The 18,994-nt window shown below is 50.3% G+C and overlaps 7 protein-coding genes across 7 annotated transcripts; 6 read left to right on the top strand and 1 right to left on the bottom strand.

The window, feature by feature from the left end:
• Positions 1-834: 834 nt before the first annotated feature.
• On the top strand, positions 835-1,930 carry nbp35 (Fe-S cluster-binding ATPase; the record flags this gene model as incomplete). The annotated part of the gene is made up of 2 exons (XM_067621441.1): positions 835-919; positions 984-1,930. The coding sequence occupies 2 exons, from the start codon at positions 835-837 to the stop codon at positions 1,928-1,930; spliced, it is 1,032 nt and encodes a 343-aa protein (XP_067474129.1).
• A 2,421-nt stretch (positions 1,931-4,351) lies between these two features.
• ASPBRDRAFT_200501 (pepsin-like aspartic protease) lies at positions 4,352-5,762 on the top strand (the record flags this gene model as incomplete). The annotated part of the gene is made up of 3 exons (XM_067621440.1): positions 4,352-4,737; positions 4,799-5,559; positions 5,632-5,762. The coding sequence occupies 3 exons, from the start codon at positions 4,352-4,354 to the stop codon at positions 5,760-5,762; spliced, it is 1,278 nt and encodes a 425-aa protein (XP_067474128.1).
• Positions 5,763-6,162: 400 nt separating this feature from the next.
• ASPBRDRAFT_48399 (putative cofactor for methionyl- and glutamyl-tRNA synthetases) lies at positions 6,163-7,969 on the top strand. Its single transcript, XM_067626082.1, has one exon. It carries the CDS (start codon positions 6,489-6,491, stop codon positions 7,842-7,844), a length of 1,356 nt encoding a protein of 451 aa, XP_067474127.1. The 5' UTR covers positions 6,163-6,488; the 3' UTR covers positions 7,845-7,969.
• A 182-nt stretch (positions 7,970-8,151) lies between these two features.
• ASPBRDRAFT_48397 (2,3-butanediol dehydrogenase) lies at positions 8,152-10,091 on the top strand. The gene is made up of 6 exons (XM_067626081.1): positions 8,152-8,374; positions 8,561-8,594; positions 8,710-8,958; positions 9,027-9,113; positions 9,181-9,666; positions 9,771-10,091. The coding sequence occupies exons 1-6, from the start codon at positions 8,288-8,290 to the stop codon at positions 9,896-9,898; spliced, it is 1,071 nt and encodes a 356-aa protein (XP_067474126.1). The 5' UTR covers positions 8,152-8,287; the 3' UTR covers positions 9,899-10,091.
• Positions 10,092-10,700: 609 nt separating this feature from the next.
• ASPBRDRAFT_355459 (uncharacterized protein) lies at positions 10,701-11,288 on the bottom strand. Its single transcript, XM_067623358.1, has 3 exons — positions 11,016-11,288; positions 10,857-10,915; positions 10,701-10,718 (listed from the first exon to the last, which is right to left on the bottom strand). The coding sequence occupies exons 1-2, from the start codon at positions 11,226-11,228 to the stop codon at positions 10,913-10,915; spliced, it is 216 nt and encodes a 71-aa protein (XP_067474125.1). The 5' UTR covers positions 11,229-11,288; the 3' UTR covers positions 10,701-10,718; positions 10,857-10,912.
• Positions 11,289-13,412: 2,124 nt separating this feature from the next.
• On the top strand, positions 13,413-16,947 carry ASPBRDRAFT_59311 (uncharacterized protein; the record flags this gene model as incomplete). Its single annotated transcript, XM_067628036.1, has 5 exons — positions 13,413-14,048; positions 14,118-14,497; positions 15,444-16,126; positions 16,177-16,496; positions 16,546-16,947. 5 exons carry the CDS (start codon positions 13,413-13,415, stop codon positions 16,945-16,947), a joined length of 2,421 nt encoding a protein of 806 aa, XP_067474124.1.
• A 621-nt stretch (positions 16,948-17,568) lies between these two features.
• On the top strand, positions 17,569-18,959 carry ASPBRDRAFT_59310 (putative sister chromatid cohesion protein Dcc1; the record flags this gene model as incomplete). The annotated part of the gene is made up of 4 exons (XM_067628035.1): positions 17,569-17,687; positions 17,762-18,501; positions 18,572-18,738; positions 18,792-18,959. 4 exons carry the CDS (start codon positions 17,569-17,571, stop codon positions 18,957-18,959), a joined length of 1,194 nt encoding a protein of 397 aa, XP_067474123.1.
• Between the last annotated feature and the right edge of the window lie 35 nt (positions 18,960-18,994).

Raw genomic sequence — 18,994 nt, 5'->3', positions numbered from 1 at the left:
CCAAGCATGCATTCTTCATGTGGGCAATGGGATTTGAGGATGTCCTTACCCATAAGTGACAACCTGCTCCTTGTCTAATAGGGACAATATGATATCATTGTGCAACCAGGTTGTGAGCATTGTGATCCCGTAGTTAAAGTTCTGACGCCGCATGAATTTTCCGCGTTACCCCTCCCGGCAACATATTGAGACCAGGTTACCCCCCCTCTTGGGTTGATCTGCCTGGTTGGCATCCCTTCTGACTTTGTGAATCGGCGAACTTGCCATATTGATAAGAGGCATTGAAGATAGCTTCTGTCGGGGATTTCAGGCATATTGTATAACATTGGTTGCCTACCTCGACAAGCATTGAGTGAGGTTTAGAGTCTACTACTCTCCTTTATACTGCAGATAGTGTCTCACTCAATTGACCGTGTGGGAGTGTGTTGCTTCCGAGTCCAGAGGATCGTGAGCATAGTATCCACGCTCCTTAAGATCGCTAAAATTCCATCAGAAATGCATTTAATTATTGGGGCATGCGATCGGAGCAAATTTTGATAGACAGCTTAGTTCTAGAACTATGCAGAGAGCTTGTTTGCTCTCAGATTTGTTCCTGGCATTGATCTTATCGCCGTTGCGATCGAAACGAACCCCGCGCCAATCGCCACTGCAGCGTTTGTCATGTGCTGCTTATCAAGCATCCCGCCCGTGGTCACGCCGCCACTTTTCTCGTAAGACTGCATTCAGCTTTTATCATACACAACAACATCTCTTTTGTGACTGTTTGTTCAGTATCTGCCGTGTTGTCGCCGAATAATAGACAACGAGAACATACAGGAGTAATTGAAAATCCAGATGGCACCTTCACTCGAGGAGCCGACCGCTGCCTATCTCGAGGCACGGTCGAAGATGGCCCCGAATCTGGTGGCTCCGGAGCCAGGTATGTTCCATACGGAGCAGGGATATTTGCATACCATATGATCAGCATACTAATCAATGAGAAGAGCATTGTCCTGGACCCGAGTCCGAACAAGCTGGCAAAGGCGATGCCTGTGCGGGGTGTCCCAATCAATCGATCTGCGCATCTGCGCCCAAAGGCCCCGACCCCGATATCCCCATCATCACCGAACGACTCTCGCAAATCCGACACAAAATCCTCGTACTTTCCGGCAAAGGTGGCGTCGGCAAATCTACTTTCACCTCGTTACTCTCCCACGCATTCGCCGCAAATCCTGAATCGACGGTGGGTGTCATGGATACCGATATCTGCGGGCCGTCGATACCGAAAATGATGGGTGTCGAGGCGGAGACTATCCACGTGAGCAATGCAGGCTGGAGTCCGGTGTGGGTTACGGATAATTTAGCCGCGATGAGCGTGCAGTTCATGCTGCCTAATCGGGACGACGCGGTGATCTGGAGAGGCCCGAAGAAGAACGGGCTGATTAAACAATTCTTGAAGGATGTGGATTGGGGTGAGATGGATTATTTGGTCATTGATACCCCCCCGGGTACATCGGATGAGCATCTGTCCGTCAACTCCCTTCTCAAGGAATCTGGTGTGGATGGTGCGGTCGTTGTCACTACCCCCCAGGAGGTCTCCTTGCTCGACGTCAGGAAGGAGATTGACTTCTGCCGCAAGGCAGGCATTCGCATCCTAGGACTGGTCGAGAACATGTCTGGCTTCGTGTGCCAGTCGTGCAACACTAAGACCCAGATCTTCCGGGCTACCACCGGGGGCGGAAAGCGACTTGCCAAGAAGATGGGCATACCTTTCCTGGGCGCTGTGCCTCTCGACCCGCGGGTAGGCATGGCATGTGATTATGGTGAAAGCTTCGTGGATCATTATCCCGACAGCCCAGCATCGATTGCGATCAAGCAAGTTGTGCGCTCGGTAGCTGGGATGATTGGAGAGGATCCCAACGAGGTGCTGCCGGAAGATACGGCAGAGTGATGTTTATCTCATATATATCATGTTTGATCTGATTTCACGGGCGTTACAGCATTGGGATAGCAAGCCGAGGTTCTTTCATTTGTGGGTGTTCCGGGCATTTTGACTAAGAAGTCATTTAGATACCAAATCTCTAAACTTTTATCTTTCCCGCTCGATATTCCAGCCTGCTTCTCCTTTTCCCCTACTATTTACGTACCCCAAGGCACATTTCATGGTCTTCGCTTACACCATTGGGGGCGAGATACACCTAGCTTGGGGGCTGCGCGGGGGAAGAGAACCCGTGTTCATGGAGAGTTCGTGTGTTTACAACAAATATCTAACTAGTAGATATTAAATAACTAACTGCCGACTTACGATATTAGTGCTCACTAAGCCCTAGACCAGAGCGAAGGAGCTGCTGCTGTCGATCCTATAGATAGTAATACTAGACACACGGACGGGCCAGATATCACAACATGAAGTGTACCATTGTAACATGATAATGAAGTTACTACCCACACTCCCAAGTCATAATATCTACTTCACTTCGTAGACAGCTTGGCGACAAGAAGGAAATGCCGCAACCGCCCGCCAAGTGAAAAAGAAATGGGTCTGAAATGTGCTTGGCAGATTGCAAGTTGAGTCCCTGTCGGGCCAACCATCATTATCGGACCATTTCCATCTCACCGTTTGCTTGGCTCTGTTTGAGGCAGAGACGGAAATCCGCTGATGAAGATCCGCAACGGGTGTGGTCCGAGGTTGAACATTCAGGGTGCTGCTGCTACTATCTACTCTGCCCGTGGTTCTGTCCCGCGAGGAGCACTGATAGTAAATGATTGGGTCTTGGAAGGGGGCATTTTGAAGTGCCGAGAAAGATAAGTTGCATTTCTAAACATGTGGGATTATTGCTGCTACTACCTAGATGGGTTCAAGATCAACCCTGCCCCCTCCGGCGTAGCCGATTAGATAGATAGGTTTGTGTCATGCATTTCTTTGTATGGGTGGTTAATGGATTGACCAAGAAACTAAACGCTGGGCAAACAGAAAGTCTAACGTATTCCCCCAACTGCGTCAATGGATATCCATTCGTCCATTGTCTAGAGCGCTCCTAACCTTGGGCAATGATGAATACTACCAAAAAGTTCGACTGCCTAGTTACGCGGCTTCCCAGTGCTGAGTAAGAATCCTGCTGTTCAAGATCGATCTTCTGTCTAACTGTGTACGTGTTCACGATGCGGAAATTTCAGCCACGCATGCATGACTCGTCCATTGACGTACTCGGGATTCGGATTCTTATGTGGACTGGAGCCACGCCGATGCAGCGTACCTTGTACTCTGCTGCTGCTGCCTGAATATTAATGCCGAGTGGCTCAATGGCAGGGCAGAAGGGTCAGTGGGAAAAGCCGGCAGTCCCAAGCTGGACTTTGTAACACGCCTAACTCGAAGTTTATCCACGGAACCGCTTTCGAGGCACGCTGGTGTTTCATGATATTCGAAGTGGTGATTGGTCAGTGACCCCTGGCCCTGGCGGTTAGGCTGTTTCATCAGGAGCCACTCAGGGACTCTCTCGCCCCGGTCGCTGTCAAGGCAAAATATCCAGTCGCCTGTCAAAGGCAGGTTACTCATGTCCTATGCGCTCTTTGCTGCTGTGAACAGAAGAAAATATAGAGTTTTCTGCAGCAGCACAAGCGGAAGATCCAACTTAAACCCACTTTCTTCTCTTCCCCCTCCCCTCCCATCCCCGCCGGTGTCAGGCAAATGAAGATGGGTTCCCCTGGGTTTCTCCTGTGAATCCAGGCTAACTGGGGCCTGGATCATTCACAATTGGTTGATGATGCCACCGCTGGGCTTTTGGGACCAGACTGGTCCAGCTAGTTGGAACAGTGCCACCCCTCCAGCCTCCGTGCTGGTGGATCGATGTAGAGTGCAAAAAGTCTTGGTGTCTTGGGCGGATTATAGTAGGCCTGCTAAATGTCGCTCGACGGTGAATAATGCCTCTCCGAACTTTTTCCTTTTCGACTTGCTAGCCCTCTTATAGATTGCACTTCTTTCCCCTTATTTTTGTTTACATTTCTTTTCTAGTTCGTTAACCTTAGAGTTCTTTCATTTCTGTTCCCACTGTCCTTTCTTTCTCCATCTGCTGGGCTTTGTTGGACTGAGCGCTAGTTACTTTCTCTCTCTTGGTCTGTTCGTTGCTCCGCCAGTTGGTTCACTCAGCCTCGTAACATCACAGTATAGCAGGCTAAGTCAGGACTTTGGCCCCCATACTGCTTCCCCTTTTTTAAGAACCTCAATCCTTCTGGAAAGGATTACATTTCTCAATTTTTCAGACTACTTAATACTTTCTTTGTTTTCAAATTGTTTTGTTTCTGAAACTTGTCGGGCCCTATCCCCTCTTTTATAGTCCGCCCGTCGACATTATCATATTCAGAGCGAGCCACCATGCAGCTCCTCCAGTCCCTCATTGTTGCCGTTTGCTTCAGCTATGGCGTCCTCTCTTTACCCCATGGCCCGTCAAACCAGCACAAAGCACGTTCCTTCAAGGTTGAACGGGTTCGTCGTGGAACCGGTGCTCTGCATGGGCCCGCGGCTCTCCGCAAAGCATACCGGAAATATGGAATAGCTCCCAGCAGTTTCAACATCGATCTGGCAGACTTTAAGCCCATTACGACCACCCACGCTGCTGCTGGAAGCGCCGGTGTTTCGGAGCCTGATCAGACTGGCGCCGTCAGTGCTACTTCGGTCGAGAACGATGCTGAGTTCGTTTCGCCTGTTCTCATCGGTGGTCAGAAGATTGTCATGACCTTCGACACTGGTTCTTCTGACTTGTGAGTCTTATCTGGATGCAGCTAATCATTATTCGGTACAATGATTAACGTTAATTTACAGTTGGGTGCTTGATACGGGACTCAATGAAACCTTGACAGGACACACAGAGTACAACCCTTCGAATTCCTCGACCTTCAAGGAGATGGACGGATACACTTTCGATGTCTCGTATGGTGACGACTCGTATGCCTCCGGTCCCGTCGGAACGGATACCGTCAACATTGGCGGCGCCGTTGTCAAGGAGCAAGCCTTCGGTATTCCCAACAAAGTATCTCATTCGTTCATCGAGGACACCAACTCCAACGGCCTGGTCGGATTGGGCTTCTCTTCCATCAACTCCATTCAGCCGGAGGCGCAACAGACGTTCTTCGCCAATGTCGCGCCCAGCCTGGACGAGCCAGTCATGACCGCCGCGCTCAAGGCCGACGGAGTGGGCGAGTACGAGTTCGGCACGATCGACAAGAACAAATACCAGGGCAACATTGCCAACATCAGCGTGGACTCGTCGAATGGCTACTGGCAGTTCTCCACCCCCAAGTATTCCGTGGCAGACGGCGATCTGAAGGAGATTGGAAGCGTGAACACCTCGATTGCGGACACCGGTACCTCCCTTATGCTGTTGGATGAGGACGTGGTTACTGCCTACTACGCGCAAGTTCCCAACTCGGTCTACGTGAGCAGTGCTGGTGGTTACATCTACCCTTGCAACACCACTCTCCCGAACTTCTCCCTTGTCATCGGCGAGTCGAGCCTGGCCACGATCCCCGGCAACCTGATCAACTTCTCCAAGGTTGGCACCAACACCACCACCGGACAGGCCTGTAAGTTTTCCCCACCCCCCAAATTCTTCTGCATGATTAATTGAATATGATTGACTAATATTTGCTGGTTAGTGTGCTTTGGCGGCATTCAATCCAACGGCAACACCTCGCTGCAGATTCTGGGCGATATTTTCTTGAAGGCCTTCTTTGTCGTCTTCGACATGCGCGGTCCCTCTCTTGGTGTTGCCTCTCCCAGCAATTAGTTTCTTTTCCTGTACCTTTCTCCCCGCCTGTAATAATATCGGTTGATTCTCGGACTGTATCTTGGGTGGGCAGGTGGATGGATAGTTGCTCACGTGCATTGCTTTGCCTTGGATCTGTGAGTCGAGGCGGGAGTCGCGTGGCTGTATTTACAATAAATTTCACAAATTGAAGCTAGACAAATATGCCAGATCAGCTAGAGAAAATTAGCAATTGTTGTATTGGCATTTCTAAATAGGTAAGAGAGAGAGTACTGTTGTTGAACGAATGTATTTGTAGATCAAAAGTCCGCTTCTGGCAGTGCTGAGTCATCAACAGCCCTAACGGTTTTGGGCGATCAGCCCAGAAAGGAAGAAGGAAAAAAAAAAAAGACGAAAGGAAATATAACCCGTAAAGTGAAGCCGTGAATGCAGCGAGTCCAGGGGCTCCTCAATTGTAAAACCAATTAATCTAATCCCTTCAACTATCCAGAAAAACAAGATCCCTCTCAGCCAGGGATCTTGTTGTTTTCCCTGCGAGCAAAGGTGACGCTCCTCAAGCCAACGGGGGCCCTTCTGCGGGTCGCCAGCAGAAGAACCCCGCGGTTCGCTGGACCGCCGAGTGCAAGTGGAAGAAGCAGAAGACAAAGTGACTGCGTCGGAGTCAATCCTGCCCCTCCTCTCCCCTTCACCACCTCGTCGTCTCTCCTCCTCCCCTTCCTCCAGCCTGCCGGTCGCTCATTCGCAAACATGGCCATCAACTCTGCCCCCGAGTCCTCCCTCCTTTCTCTCCTCTACCGCTCCTACCCTACCGCCATCTCCCCCGACGCCACGGAGCCCGACCTTCACACGGCCACCCCCAAAATCTTCCCGCAGACTAGCTTTTCCGTCGCGGAAGAGGCCGACGTCAAGCAATGGCTGGCCACCATCTCCGGTCTGCAGACTGCTCTCAGCAAGGATGACAAGCCCGTCGTCTCGACCATCCTCTCCCAGCTGAACACTCACCTCGCCACCCGCACAACCCTGCTCGGTGCGAAGCCCTCCGTGGCTGATATTGCCGTCTACGCTCTCGTCGCTCCTCTCGTCGAGAAATGGACCCCCGAGGAACGTACCGGCGAGCAGGGCTACCACCACATCGTCCGTCACGTCGACTTCGTCCAGAACAGCCGAATTTTCGCTCTACAGATCCCCGATGAGGAGAAGGTCGCCATTGATGTGAACGACGTTCGCTTCGTGCCCAAGCCCGTCGACCCCAAGGAGGAGAAGGAGCGCAAGAAGAAGGAGAAGGCCGCTGCCCAGAAGCAGCCCGAGGCTGCTGCTGCTGCTGCTGCTGGCAAGCCCCTCGTTGTCGGACAGGGCAAGCCTGAGGCTGCGGCCAAGGCTGACGGTGCTAAGGGTGATGCCGCTGCCGCTGCTAAGCCCGAGGGCAAGCCCAAGAAGGAGAAGAAGGAAAAGAAGGAGAAGCCGGCCAAGGCTGCACCCGCCCCTGCTGCTCCCCCGTCTCCCTCCGTCATTGACCTCCGTGTCGGTCACATTCTGCGTGCCGTCAACCACCCCAACGCCGACTCCCTCTACGTCTCGACCATCGACTGCGGTGACGCCCCGGGCTCCGAGAACACTTCTCTGGATGAGGCTACGGGCAAGACCGTCCGCACGGTGTGCTCTGGTCTGAACGGTCTGATTCCCCTGGAGGAGATGCAGAACCGCAAGATCGTCGCCGTCTGCAACCTCAAGCCGGTCACCATGCGTGGCATCAAGTCCTGCGCCATGGTCTTGGCTGCCTCTCCTCGTGTGGCCGAGGGCGAGGACTCGCACGCTGGACCCGTCGAGCTCGTTTCGCCTCCTGCCGATGCCCCTGCCGGTGAGCGCATCTGCTTTGAGGGCTGGACTGAGGGTGAGCCCGAGAAGGTGCTCAACCCTAAGAAGAAGGTCTGGGAGACCTACCAGCCTGGATTCACCACCACCGATGCCCTCGAGGTTGCTTTTGATATGAGTGCCGTTCCGGCCGTGCAGGGCCAGGAGGGCAAGCCCGCTCTGGGTAAGCTGAAGACGCAGTCCGGTGGACTTTGCACAGTCAAGAGCCTGAAGGGAGCGGCGGTCCGGTAAGGGATTAATCGAATTGGAGATACAGAACGCCGTTTAAATAAGGGGAGAAAAAAAAAGAGGGCTACTCTAATCAAAAACGTAAATAGTCAGTGATGATTGATAGCGCCATTGCGAGTTAGACGAGGAATGGGAATGAATTTTCGATGTTTATCTACATCTCTATACTTCAAACTCTTCACTTTGGAGTAAACTTACCTACCCCTCACCACTTCGTAGTTATGATTTGCCAAGTAAATTCATATCCGAGAATGTACCAACTTCGCGGAAATCTCCCGCTACCGGAACATAATCCTCTCCCAAGAACCACTTTCATCTTCTTCCATCTGCCTTACTTATACTATCGATCTTATTTTTATATACGAATTATCCAGAGAAATACTACTCCACAAATTGATATACATTTTATCACACACACAATAGCAATACAAATAGTCTCAATCACCATGAGAGCAGTCCGATACCACGGCCGAGGCGATATCCGAGTCGAGGAGATCCAGGAACCCGGATCGTGCGGGGTGGGGGAAGTGAAGGTTCGTCTTACTATCTTTTCAATCTTCTGTAGTACTTAATACTTCATTTTTGTATACTGAGTAGAATCATTTGTTTCTTGTTTCTTTTTTTTCTTATATGCTATGTTATTGCATTGGTCTCTGCATGATCTATTATTATCTTATCTAAGTACCTTGCTTGTTAGTTACTGATGTATACTGTGATAGATCCGTCCTGCTTTTGTGGGTATATGCGGTAGTGGTACGTTCAATTATACTCACTTTCTTACTATCTTATCTAAACCTTGATACCATCTACCCCATATATCTAACCTCCAGCACAAGCACAAGCACAAGCACTAGCTAACAAACTAAAGATATCCACGAATACCTCCACGGCCCCTCCACTATCCCGAGCACAACACACCCCATAACAGGGGAAAAGATCCCCGTGACACTAGGCCATGAGTTCAGCGGCACGGTTACAGAAGTAGGCGAGGGGGTGACTCGTCTTCATGTTGGGGATAGAGTGGCTATTAAGCCGAATCTATTTGATGGCGGGTGTGCCGCTTGTTTGGGGGGTTGGGTGAATTGTTGTGATAATTTGGGGTTTATCGGGTATAGTGGTATCTCTCTCTCCATTTTATTTCTTTCAGGTCAATGGTGTCCATTGGGGTAGACTAATTCTGAGCAGGTAGTGCTGGGGGCTTGTCGGATTATGTTGTCGTCAAGGAGGATAGAGCTGTTCGGTTGCCGGAGGGGTTTCCATTGGATCTTGGGGGTGAGTTATTCATCTATGACCTTGTGGATGTTGATTGCGGAGTATAGATGTGGTGCTGATTATGTAGCCCTTGTGGAGCCGTTGACTGTGGCATGGCATGCAGTCAATCGCTCGTCCATTCAGAATAAACACGCTCGTACGGCGCTGGTGGTGGGTGCTGGTCCCATCGGGCTTGCTGTGCTTCTTGTCCTCAAGGCCCGGGGCGTGGAATCCGTTGTTGTCGTCGAGGTCTCCTCGCAGCGGAGGGAACTTGCCAGCTCCTTGGGCGCGACGCGTGTTCTTGACCCCCGGGCGGACGATGTCGTGGGCACAGTGCGTGCGGTGACGGGCAATGCCGGAGCCGACATAGCGTTCGAGTGCTCTGCTGTGCAAGCCGGACTGGATACGGCTGTGAAGGGCATCCGAGCACGAGGCACAATGACGATCTTGTCTCTCTGGAGTGAGAAGCCGGCAATCGATGCATTTGACGTGGTACTAGGCGAAAAGCACGTGGTTGGGTCAGTGATATACGAAGACCCAGAGTTCGAAGCCGTCATCGAAGCTATGTGGTCAGGTACGTCACTTCCAGAAACCATGACCTACACATGCCAGTCATGCTTCACCGTCCACCACGTTATACCAATACTGACCAACACGACCTACTGACATGATACACAGGCAAACTCAACCCTCGAGCTTTAATCACCAGTAAAATCCGCATGGAGGACATCGTAGAAAAAGGCTTCAATTCCTTGATTCACGGCCGAGACAACCAGATCAAGATCTTAGTGGACATTTCGGCATGAAAGTCCGAGATAGCAACATCTAGGGCGTGTGCGTGTGTGTGGGACGAATGAATATTGATCAGCTGCGGCTGGCGGTGTGTTGCACAACATGGTTCAAATCCAGAGATAGATACGTGTGTGTTGTTACTTGCATTTTGTATTCCGTGTTATACATACATAACAGAAAACATTCATACCAAGCGCATGTTCACTTCCACCCCCACCCGGGCACTGGCGTACTTCCTGAAGGTGCAGCAGCACAGCCTGTTTTCTTTTCCTTTTGACCCAGGCAAATGCCCAGACCAGCAGAAGCAGACGTGTCAGCAATGCCAAGGCATTTTCTTTGATCCGGGGACTCCGTGTCGTAGACTGGTCCGGCGAGGCGGAGGGAATTACGGCACTAGTTATTGTGCTTGCTGTAGGGATGGATCCCTGCAGTAGTGTCTCTGATGCCCATGGAAAGAGGGAAGTACTCGTCCAACACGTGTGGAATGAATACGAGAGAGAACCTTTCAGGGTCAATGGGCAGGGATAGTGAGTGCAATCACGACAGCAAGCTGTCCAGTCTTTCGGAACGTCTGATGGTGGTGGTGGTGGTGATGGTGATGCCAAGCAGTGCTATTCCCGCGCGACTCTGCCGGGGCGGGGTCGATTTCTCGTATAACCTCATCCATCCCTCGAAGTAGTTCGATGCAGCAGCGTCCAGCGGGCAAAGCCGTCCGTCAGATGCCAACTAACTAGTTAGCTAGTTAGTTAACTAAGATAGATCCACTTCGCCTGAATCAGCGGGGATCGTTTACCCCGACGCCAGCTCGTTCTGGACATTTGGATTTTGGAGATGCTGGCTGGCCATGTCAGTAGCCGAAGCGAGGTGTCATATATCCCAAGATCCAGTAAGCAGCCTTAGTGTGTAGATTACAGTGGTTGGGATCTCGGCAATTGAAGGAGAGAAAAAGAGTTCCACTACCTAGGAACTTACTCTGTAGTCTAGACACTCATCGCCACCATCGATCATCGCCATCTCCAATTTGCCTCCTACTACCCAGACACACAGCATATCGTACAATTAGTGATATTTCCTCATCGATCAAATTCCCCTTCAATATATTAAGCTACTTAGTGATAATGACTTACTTACCTCCGAGATCTCCCCACTCTTCACCTCGGAGATAACGCGACTCCTCATCTGCGCACCTAAACCCTTCATCCTTACCATTTCTGTCCTTCCCTTCAATCCCAAATTTAAACACAAGCACAAGCACAAACACAACAGACAGACACCCCGGTCATGACATCCACTCAATTGCAGCTTAGCGTGTATACTAGTTTGCAGAAGAAGAAGAAGGAACATGCGTTCGATTGCGCCACTTTGGGGTAGATTTCTGTTGCTGTACTCCGTAGTCTCCAGGCTATAGTATCCGGTAATATAATACATCGCGTCAAATGGTGCAAAGTGGCTACGAGATACTATCATGTACTACTGGTTAGTGGTATACGACCAGTCTTTGTGCACGGACGGGCCTTAGGAAGTAAGTTACTTAGGGAATTTGAAAATAAAGGGTAAAAGTCTTATTTTCTTTCTCATAATTTATGTCAAGAATGTTGCTGGTCAATGATTGTTGAAAGGCTGTCTGTCATGGGTGCTTATCCTTTTGTTTGGATCTTAACCGTGCTTGTTCAATGTTGATGCTGTTGCTGTTAATAGGATAGTCGGGTTGGCGATGACAACGTCACCCATCATACGAGAGTACTCAAGTACAATAGTTAGAGGTGGTACACAAGTATATTGTATCGGAGAATAATCTATTGATTGTTCATCGACACACTTAACTAACTAGTCCAGTTTGTTAGCTGACTCGGACACTATTTACTAAGATACCAAGATGATGAAGTGATGTGAGTCTAGAGAGTAATTACTCTCTGTAGCAGTAACGCGAAGAAGAGCATGGAATTGGAACGGTCTTCTACATGCATAAAGGGGCGTAACAGTGGCTGCCGTCGACTGTATGCATGTCTCGCCTCCACTTATGCTGACCTGCTTCTTTCTTCCTCGCTTTCCTTTCAAACTTTGCTAATTTAAGGAACAGAGTAACTAATTGGAGAATCCTTGCAAATTTCAACTCAATACTGTTACAGTTTGTTTGTTAGGAATACTGAATGATGATCAGATTATCAACATCATTAACATGGCCTGATCAAGTTCCCAGTAAGAGTAGTTAATCTAATAGTATCTGCCTCTGTTTCATCTACCTTATAATAAAGATGATAATCAAATCCCAATGACTGATGAACCAACCGGTACCCAAATGACACCATACCCAAACTTCCTTCCCCCAATCTATTAATAACCACATATTCATTAACCTAAGACTACTACCTAACCAGCTAGCCAGCTACAGTCTGCTAGTAGGTAAGTAGTATCCATCGTCCAAGCTCCATCTCATCTCCTTTTCCTTCAATTCTAGTTTTCACCATCCGAAAAAGTATGTGGATCCTTCCCATTCATCCTCACTTTTCAATGGTACTAATACTAACTACGGACTTACGGAGAACAGTCCTATCTAGTCTACTGCCCCCCTCCCCACCCATGGTTTCAAACTTCTAGTTTGGTTGGTTCCTGTCGCTTCTATTTTTTTTTTTTTCTTCACAGCATCTCTTATCCGCCTGTGCCTGATTCTGAACTAATTACGGAGTATGAGTATCCATTCCATCTAGACTAGTCTAACTAGTCTTACTCTTACCCCCGATTTGCCTTTCGGCTCCCGGCGCCTCGATCTTTTTTTTTCTCGATTTCCTTGGTTCGGGGAACGGGGGCATCGATTGCAAGCAAAGCAACTAATTTTTTCCCTCTCTCCTGCGCTTTCTTACTCGTATACTTTTCTTTTCTTTTCTGTTTTCTTTTTCTAGTTTTTTTTTTCTGTGCCGCTTTGTGCTGGTGGTCAGCACCCGCGCGGGTGAAATTATCTGCTGCAATTGGTTATTTACTTCCGGGGAGATTTTATTTCTTGATTTTTTTAATCATTATTATCATTGTTATTATTATTATCGTTATTATCATCGCTGTGGTACCGCTGCTAATACTTCTACTGCTGTAAATTGAGAGAGAGGCTGTGGGTATCATCTAGTGGTTCCTTGACCTTGCTGAAGACTGACTTCCGACAAGTGCCCCATCATTATTATGCTCTGATCGGGATTTATCTAATGAACCCTGTTTGCTGATCGCTTAGAGGGGATCGAACTAAATCTTGTCTGCCTGTCTGTCTGTGTCTGACTGACTGACTGACTGACTGACTGATTTCGTGATTCTTAAACTTCCGGGATCCTGTCGTCTGTCGTTTGCGAATTTGGGTTTCTCTTGTCCTTGTCTGCTTGAACCTTTTTTTTTTTTCTTACTCGCCCTAAGTATGTTGTTGCGCTGACTTCGGCTCTACGCTGCCATTGTTATTTATTATTATTATTACCTACTGATCACTCACCCCCTTACCGTTGACTTTATTGTTGGACTTGTTGTTGGTTGTGCTGGCCAACCTTCGTCATGGGGACTCCACTTGTTGGTACCGCTATTATTACCGGGGCGAATGGGCTGCTCGGGTCGGAGATAGCTGTCTCGATTGCCAAAGCCCAGCCTTTTGTTCACTTGCTGCTGGTGGCCCGCGATATCAGATCGGACAGCATCAAGGATGTGACGGACAGGATCCGTCTCATCGGACCCCGCTCCGTTGAGGTGGTTAAGGCAGACCTCGCCTGCTTCAACTCCGTCGTGAGCTTTTCCCAATACACCGTCGAGAGGGTTCGAAGTAAAGAGATCCCTCCCGTGATCTTGTTAATCAATTCCGCCGCAACTTCGTCATACGTTACCGATCAAGTCACACGAGATGGGTACGATCCCGTCTACCAGACCAACTGCATCGCGCCGTTTCTGTTGACCGTGAGTCTGCTCGAGGCCTTCCGCGCAGGCGACGGTACACCGAACGGTGGTGCTCGAGTAATCAATATCGGATGCTCCTCCATATCCAAGGGATCCCTGGATTATTTTGACAGCGAAGACCCGGAGAGTGCCGCCCAGCCGCCAGGGACACCAATTGGCGCCAAGGAGGCGACCACTCGCTTCGGTAGCAGTAAGTTGCTGATGAGCGCCGCTATGTATGCCTTGCGTCGAAGTCTGGTACTTGTGAGTTGCCCTTCCCTACGGTCCCCTCCGTACCGAAGTACCCCACTAACGAAAGCCGAATGGGGGTAGACGGGCAACATCTCGCTCAACGTATACACGATGGATCCCGGCGGTATGACCGGAGAGAGCCACCTAACGACCGATGCCCCGTTATCGGTCCGAATGGCACACCAGACGCGGTCTGGACTCCGGCCATTCCTGCGGGTGTTTTCCAAGAGTGCGATAAACAAGGCTAGCGTTCCAGCCAAAGTTATTGCGAGAGTCGCATTTCAGAAGGAGACGGTGGAGAACTGGGGAAGGGAACGATATTATATCTTGGATAGCGAATACGAGGCCGCATCCGTCATTCCGGCGTTGCGGGATGTGCCGCGCATGGATGGGCTGCTGCAGAAGATTATGCGACAGATCGAGATAGGCGTCAAGGGCATGGGATCGCCTCAATCCAGAGTGTCGCGGCTGACTGCTCGTTAGTTGGGGGTCTTAGAAGCATTTTTGGCATCATCTTTTTGTCTGTTCTGTGCCTTTCCGCGGAGCCATCCCAAAATTAGGAGCATTTCTGGGGCGTTACTTCGAATCTTCGGTTGAACCTGGGTTTGTAGATAAGGAGTTATTTGGGGACATGAAAATCCACTTTTGCTGTATTTAGAAAATGAACTGTACAGGGTGAATATGCCGCCAATCAAAATGGATAACCACCGCAGCTGCTCAGAAGATAATGGAACCGAGAAAAACGTGGAGTAAGAGACGAGAGAGACGAGCAAGAGGGAGGTTGCATGGCTGCAAACGGAGAAGGCCTGAGGCCGGATTCGGATCTGGACCCGGAAGGCGGGCCATGCTTGGCGCTTCTTGCTCGTCGCCGCCTTGAGCCTACGTTCAGTCGACGCAATCAATGCTACCGTCAGACCTCGTTGTTCAATTCTCACGCTCGTTCGGTCCCTAGAATCCTTTACGGTACCTTTTTATTAATCTCTTGGATCTGCGATCCGCTAACATTCTTCATCGCCCGTGCCCGCGTCGTTGTTTTCTCTTCCCCCTCCGTAAGCGCAATCCAGGGATTCTTGAAGCTGGTGGTCATCGCTCCGGGATCTAGGAGCCCCGGAGGTTCTTTGCTTTAGAACCTGTTTTCCTAGCTACATGCTGCTATTGTAGGAGAGATGAATCGGCACCACGCCTTCACGAATGGCTATGCTGCCTATCCTCGCGGCAAAGCCAGCCATAACACCTTTTCAATCTCCCCCCACCGGTAAGCGGCCCCTGCAATTGTCGAAGATCCATCGCATACCATCACCACCTTCACATGACAAAGACCTCGTTGGAGGCCAATCGATGGCCTGACATATCGTTCATCAAACTAGCTATGCAGGAGGATGTTTTGTGCTAACATTCGTTTGCTAGCTTTCAACCGCGCCCACAACCGGCTTTGCGACGTCGAAGACAGCTCCTTCAACGACTGTGCCTTATTGCCGCCGTTTCAACGCTGCTTTTGATCCTCATTTTCCCTTCATTTCGAGCGTTCTTTCTTCCCGCAGTTTCGCTCGGCCTCGTTTCCTCCGTCGAAGATCTACCATTAGAAACAGTCCGATACTATGACTTGTCTAAGATGCAGGGTAGTGGAAGTGGTTGGGAGCAAGGAGAACGGGTCCTCATGTGCACACCTTTGAGGGACGCTGCGTCTCACCTGCCGATGTTCTTTTCGCATCTTCGCAACCTTACATACCCTCATAACCTGATAGATCTGGCATTTTTGGTTTCGGATTCTGAAGACGATACAATGGAGATGCTGTCGTCGATGCTGGATGAGCTGCAGAACGACGCTGATCCGAAGATGTCGTTCGGAGAAATCTCGGTTATCCAGAAGGATTTTGGTCAACAGGTCCAACAAGATGTGGAAAGCAGACACGGTTTTGCTGCCCAGGCAAGTCGCAGAAAGCTGATGGCGCAAGCCCGGAACTGGCTGCTTAGCGCGACTCTGCGTCCAACGCATAGCTGGGTCTATTGGAGAGATGCAGACGTTTTGACGGCTCCAACGACGATTCTAGAGGACCTTATGAGACACGACAAGGATGTTATAGTTCCGAGTGAGTATCTACGCACGACCACTGCTGTTGCATTCTGACCTTGAGAATAGATGTTTGGCGCCCCCTGCCGGATTGGCTAGGTGGGGAACAACCGTACGATTTGAACTCCTGGCAGGAGTCGGAGACCGCGCTGGCCCTTGCCGAAACATTGGACGAGGATGCGGTCATTGTGGAAGGTTATGCTGAGTACGCAACGTGGAGGCCTCATCTCGCCTACCTGCGTGACCCATACGGCGACCCTGATATGGAAATGGAGCTTGATGGTGTGGGAGGTGTCAGTATTCTGGCGAAGGCCCGTGTCTTCCGAGCCGGTGTCCATTTCCCGGCCTTCAGTTTTGAGAAGCATGCCGAGACTGAAGGTTTCGGAAAGGTAGGATTTTACGCCCGATTTTCACATGTAGTATGCTAACGCTACGCAGATGGCGAGACGCATGGGATTTTCGGTCATCGGCCTTCCACACTACACAATCTGGCATCTCTATGAGCCAAGTGTGGATGACCTCCAGCATATGGAGGAGATGGAGCAGGAGCGGCTGGAACGTGAGAGAGAAGAACAAGAACAGGCCGAGCGTGCCGAGCGGGTTCAAACGCTGTTCAAGGACGCCAAGTCGCAGTGGGATGTCGATACTGCGAATGTCCAAGACGCCATCGATAAGGAAGGGCAGAGCCAGGCGGGCGACTACTCATCGTCATCGTCGAATGCCGATAGCAAGAAAGGCAGCGAGGAAGGTCCCGTAGCTCAGCCCGCTGCGAAAGAGCAGGGAAGTGCCGCGGTTGCACAGGAAGAGTCTACAAAAGAAAGAAAACAGGCGAAGCAATAGAGCAGTGATGCTTGGAGCTTCAAGTCCAGTGATAGTCGAAACGAGCCACAAGGATTGGGTCACGGAGGTTTTCCTCGAACAACGGCGCTGAAAACTCCATTATAGACTGACCATGCAGCGCTGTGCTGGCCACAGGGCGACTTTCTTTGACTGGAATTACTGTTTCTGGATAAGCTCCTGTACTGTGTAAATGGTGTTGGGGACTATATTTGATTATGGCTTTTCTTTGCTTCTGCTTGATTGTCTGATCACAAGAGACATAATCTTGTTGATCTCTGTTATGGCTGAGATGATAGTTTTTAATTATGTACAGCATAGACCTATGATTTACTACGTTAAACGAAGGAACCGCTATTCAACCAGGTGCCTCTCGCATCCAAATATCCAAGACGTTAATTCGCACTGTGATTCCCGCAGCGAGGCGAATGGCAACTTCCGTTTGCAAATTAAGCGGTGGCCCGTGCATCTATCGATCTCGAAAAGCACGCGTACCGCGTTCAGAGCCCACCCGGAATGTTCCTCTGCACATCTGGAATTTTGGGGGTAGGGAACATCATCTAAGCGACTGCAAGCCCTTCCACAGGTCCTTCTTGGTATTCTGGAACCGCATTGAAGTCAAAGATGTCCACACAATCTGCCCAAAGCATTCTCTTCACCCACACGGCCCCGCAACAGGCCTTCCGACTACTTGAACTGCCACCAGATCTCGCAGAACTTCTTGCCTCAGACAATCCTCCAACGTACGTACAGCAACTCAGAATCAATATTCTAGCCAATCCAAAGAACGCTGAGCTAACCATTCTTAACCCAATAGCCTCGAAATCAAATCTCCCACACCCACTACTGATGCAACCGACGCTCCCACCGACACCAGCCGCGAATACATCAACCTCTGCACCCCAACCCAAACATACCGCATTCGCCAAGTTCAGTCTTCCAACTCACTTCATATCCTTCGCCCTAGCGACGATGGCACCCAGCGCGGCGACCTCGCCGTCATCGGCGCCACACAAGAAGACGACCAGAATGTTCCGGACCTGAACCTCTCGGAGACAATGACTGCGATCGCAAAGTGCGGGTCCACGCTCGAGCTACATAAACCGCAGGAAGGGTTCAACATCAACCCAATACTCGAGGGGTTGCTGGGGACATACGACTCTGGTGATGACATCGCTATGTCTACGGGGCAGGGAGGAATGATGGTAGACTCTACGGACCAGAGGCAAATCGTTGAGAAGCTATTTGCTGATGTTCCGGTGTCGAACATGCAATGTGCGAGGGCCTGGAAGGATATTTGTGCGTTTGTGTTACCTGCTACGGGTCGTGGGTGGGTGCCGACTGCGAGGGCGAAGATTGCGGTGTGGAAACGGGTGGTTGAGGGAGCTGTGTTGCAGGGGATTGATCTGGGAACGCAATTTTTGGTAGAGGACCTGTGGAAGTCGATACTTGATGAGGATGGGGAAGCAGAGTGGCCGAGGGAGCTGTTTGAGGCGGTTGTAAGGCGGGTTTGTGAGACTGGTGATGAAGGGTCGTTGTTGGAGGGGGAGACAAAGTGTAAGTTTTCTGGACCTTGGAAGCCGTCAATTTTACTGGCTAGAGCTGACTCTTTTATCTATTGGTGCAGGGGCCAGTATTGATAAGGAGCGGTGCGTGCGATGGGTTGGTGAAACCTATTTAGAGGCTGTGGCGCCTACGGCGGGTGCTGCTGCTGGGCGTAGCGAATTTCTCAACGCTTGGAAGGATCATCTGCCAGAAGGCTGGAGGGAGGAGGCTACGTTCTCAAAGCTTACAGTAAGAAGTTCCTTTCCTTCGGCTTTCTTGCTCTACTCTAACAGTCGGTACAGGAGGACAAGCACAGATTCCCTGATCCAACGACTGTCTGCTTTGTCAGTGATGAAGATCGGCAGAAATTAAAGAAAAATGTCTCGACAGATGCTAGCGCGTCTACCGCTGCGAAGAAGACCAGAAACTGGCATGAATTATTCAAAAATCAGAAGCGACAGAAGCGTTGAGGCTCTAATTCTAGAGGCGATATGAAATTTATCAG

The sequence above is a fragment of the Aspergillus brasiliensis genome, assembly GCF_001889945.1.
Source record: "Aspergillus brasiliensis CBS 101740 unplaced genomic scaffold ASPBRscaffold_18, whole genome shotgun sequence".
NCBI classification, from domain to species: Eukaryota; Fungi; Ascomycota; class Eurotiomycetes; order Eurotiales; family Aspergillaceae; genus Aspergillus; species Aspergillus brasiliensis.
The sequence above is the reverse complement of the archived record's forward strand: the minus strand, read 5'-3'. Positions and strand labels throughout refer to the sequence as shown.

Coding starts and splice junctions, on each gene's coding strand:
- ASPBRDRAFT_48399 (XM_067626082.1), top strand. CDS start 6,489: ATGGCCATCAACTCTGCCCCCGAGTCCTCCCTCCTTTCTCTCCTCTAC.
- ASPBRDRAFT_48397 (XM_067626081.1), top strand. CDS start 8,288: ATGAGAGCAGTCCGATACCACGGCCGAGGCGATATCCGAGTCGAGGAG. Junction 8,595..8,709: donor TGTGGGTATATGCGGTAGTG/GTACGTTCAATT, acceptor AACAAACTAAAG/ATATCCACGAATACCTCCAC. Junction 9,114..9,180: donor GTTTCCATTGGATCTTGGGG/GTGAGTTATTCA, acceptor CTGATTATGTAG/CCCTTGTGGAGCCGTTGACT.
- ASPBRDRAFT_355459 (XM_067623358.1), bottom strand. CDS start 11,228: ATGTTCCTTCTTCTTCTTCTGCAAACTAGTATACACGCTAAGCTGCAA.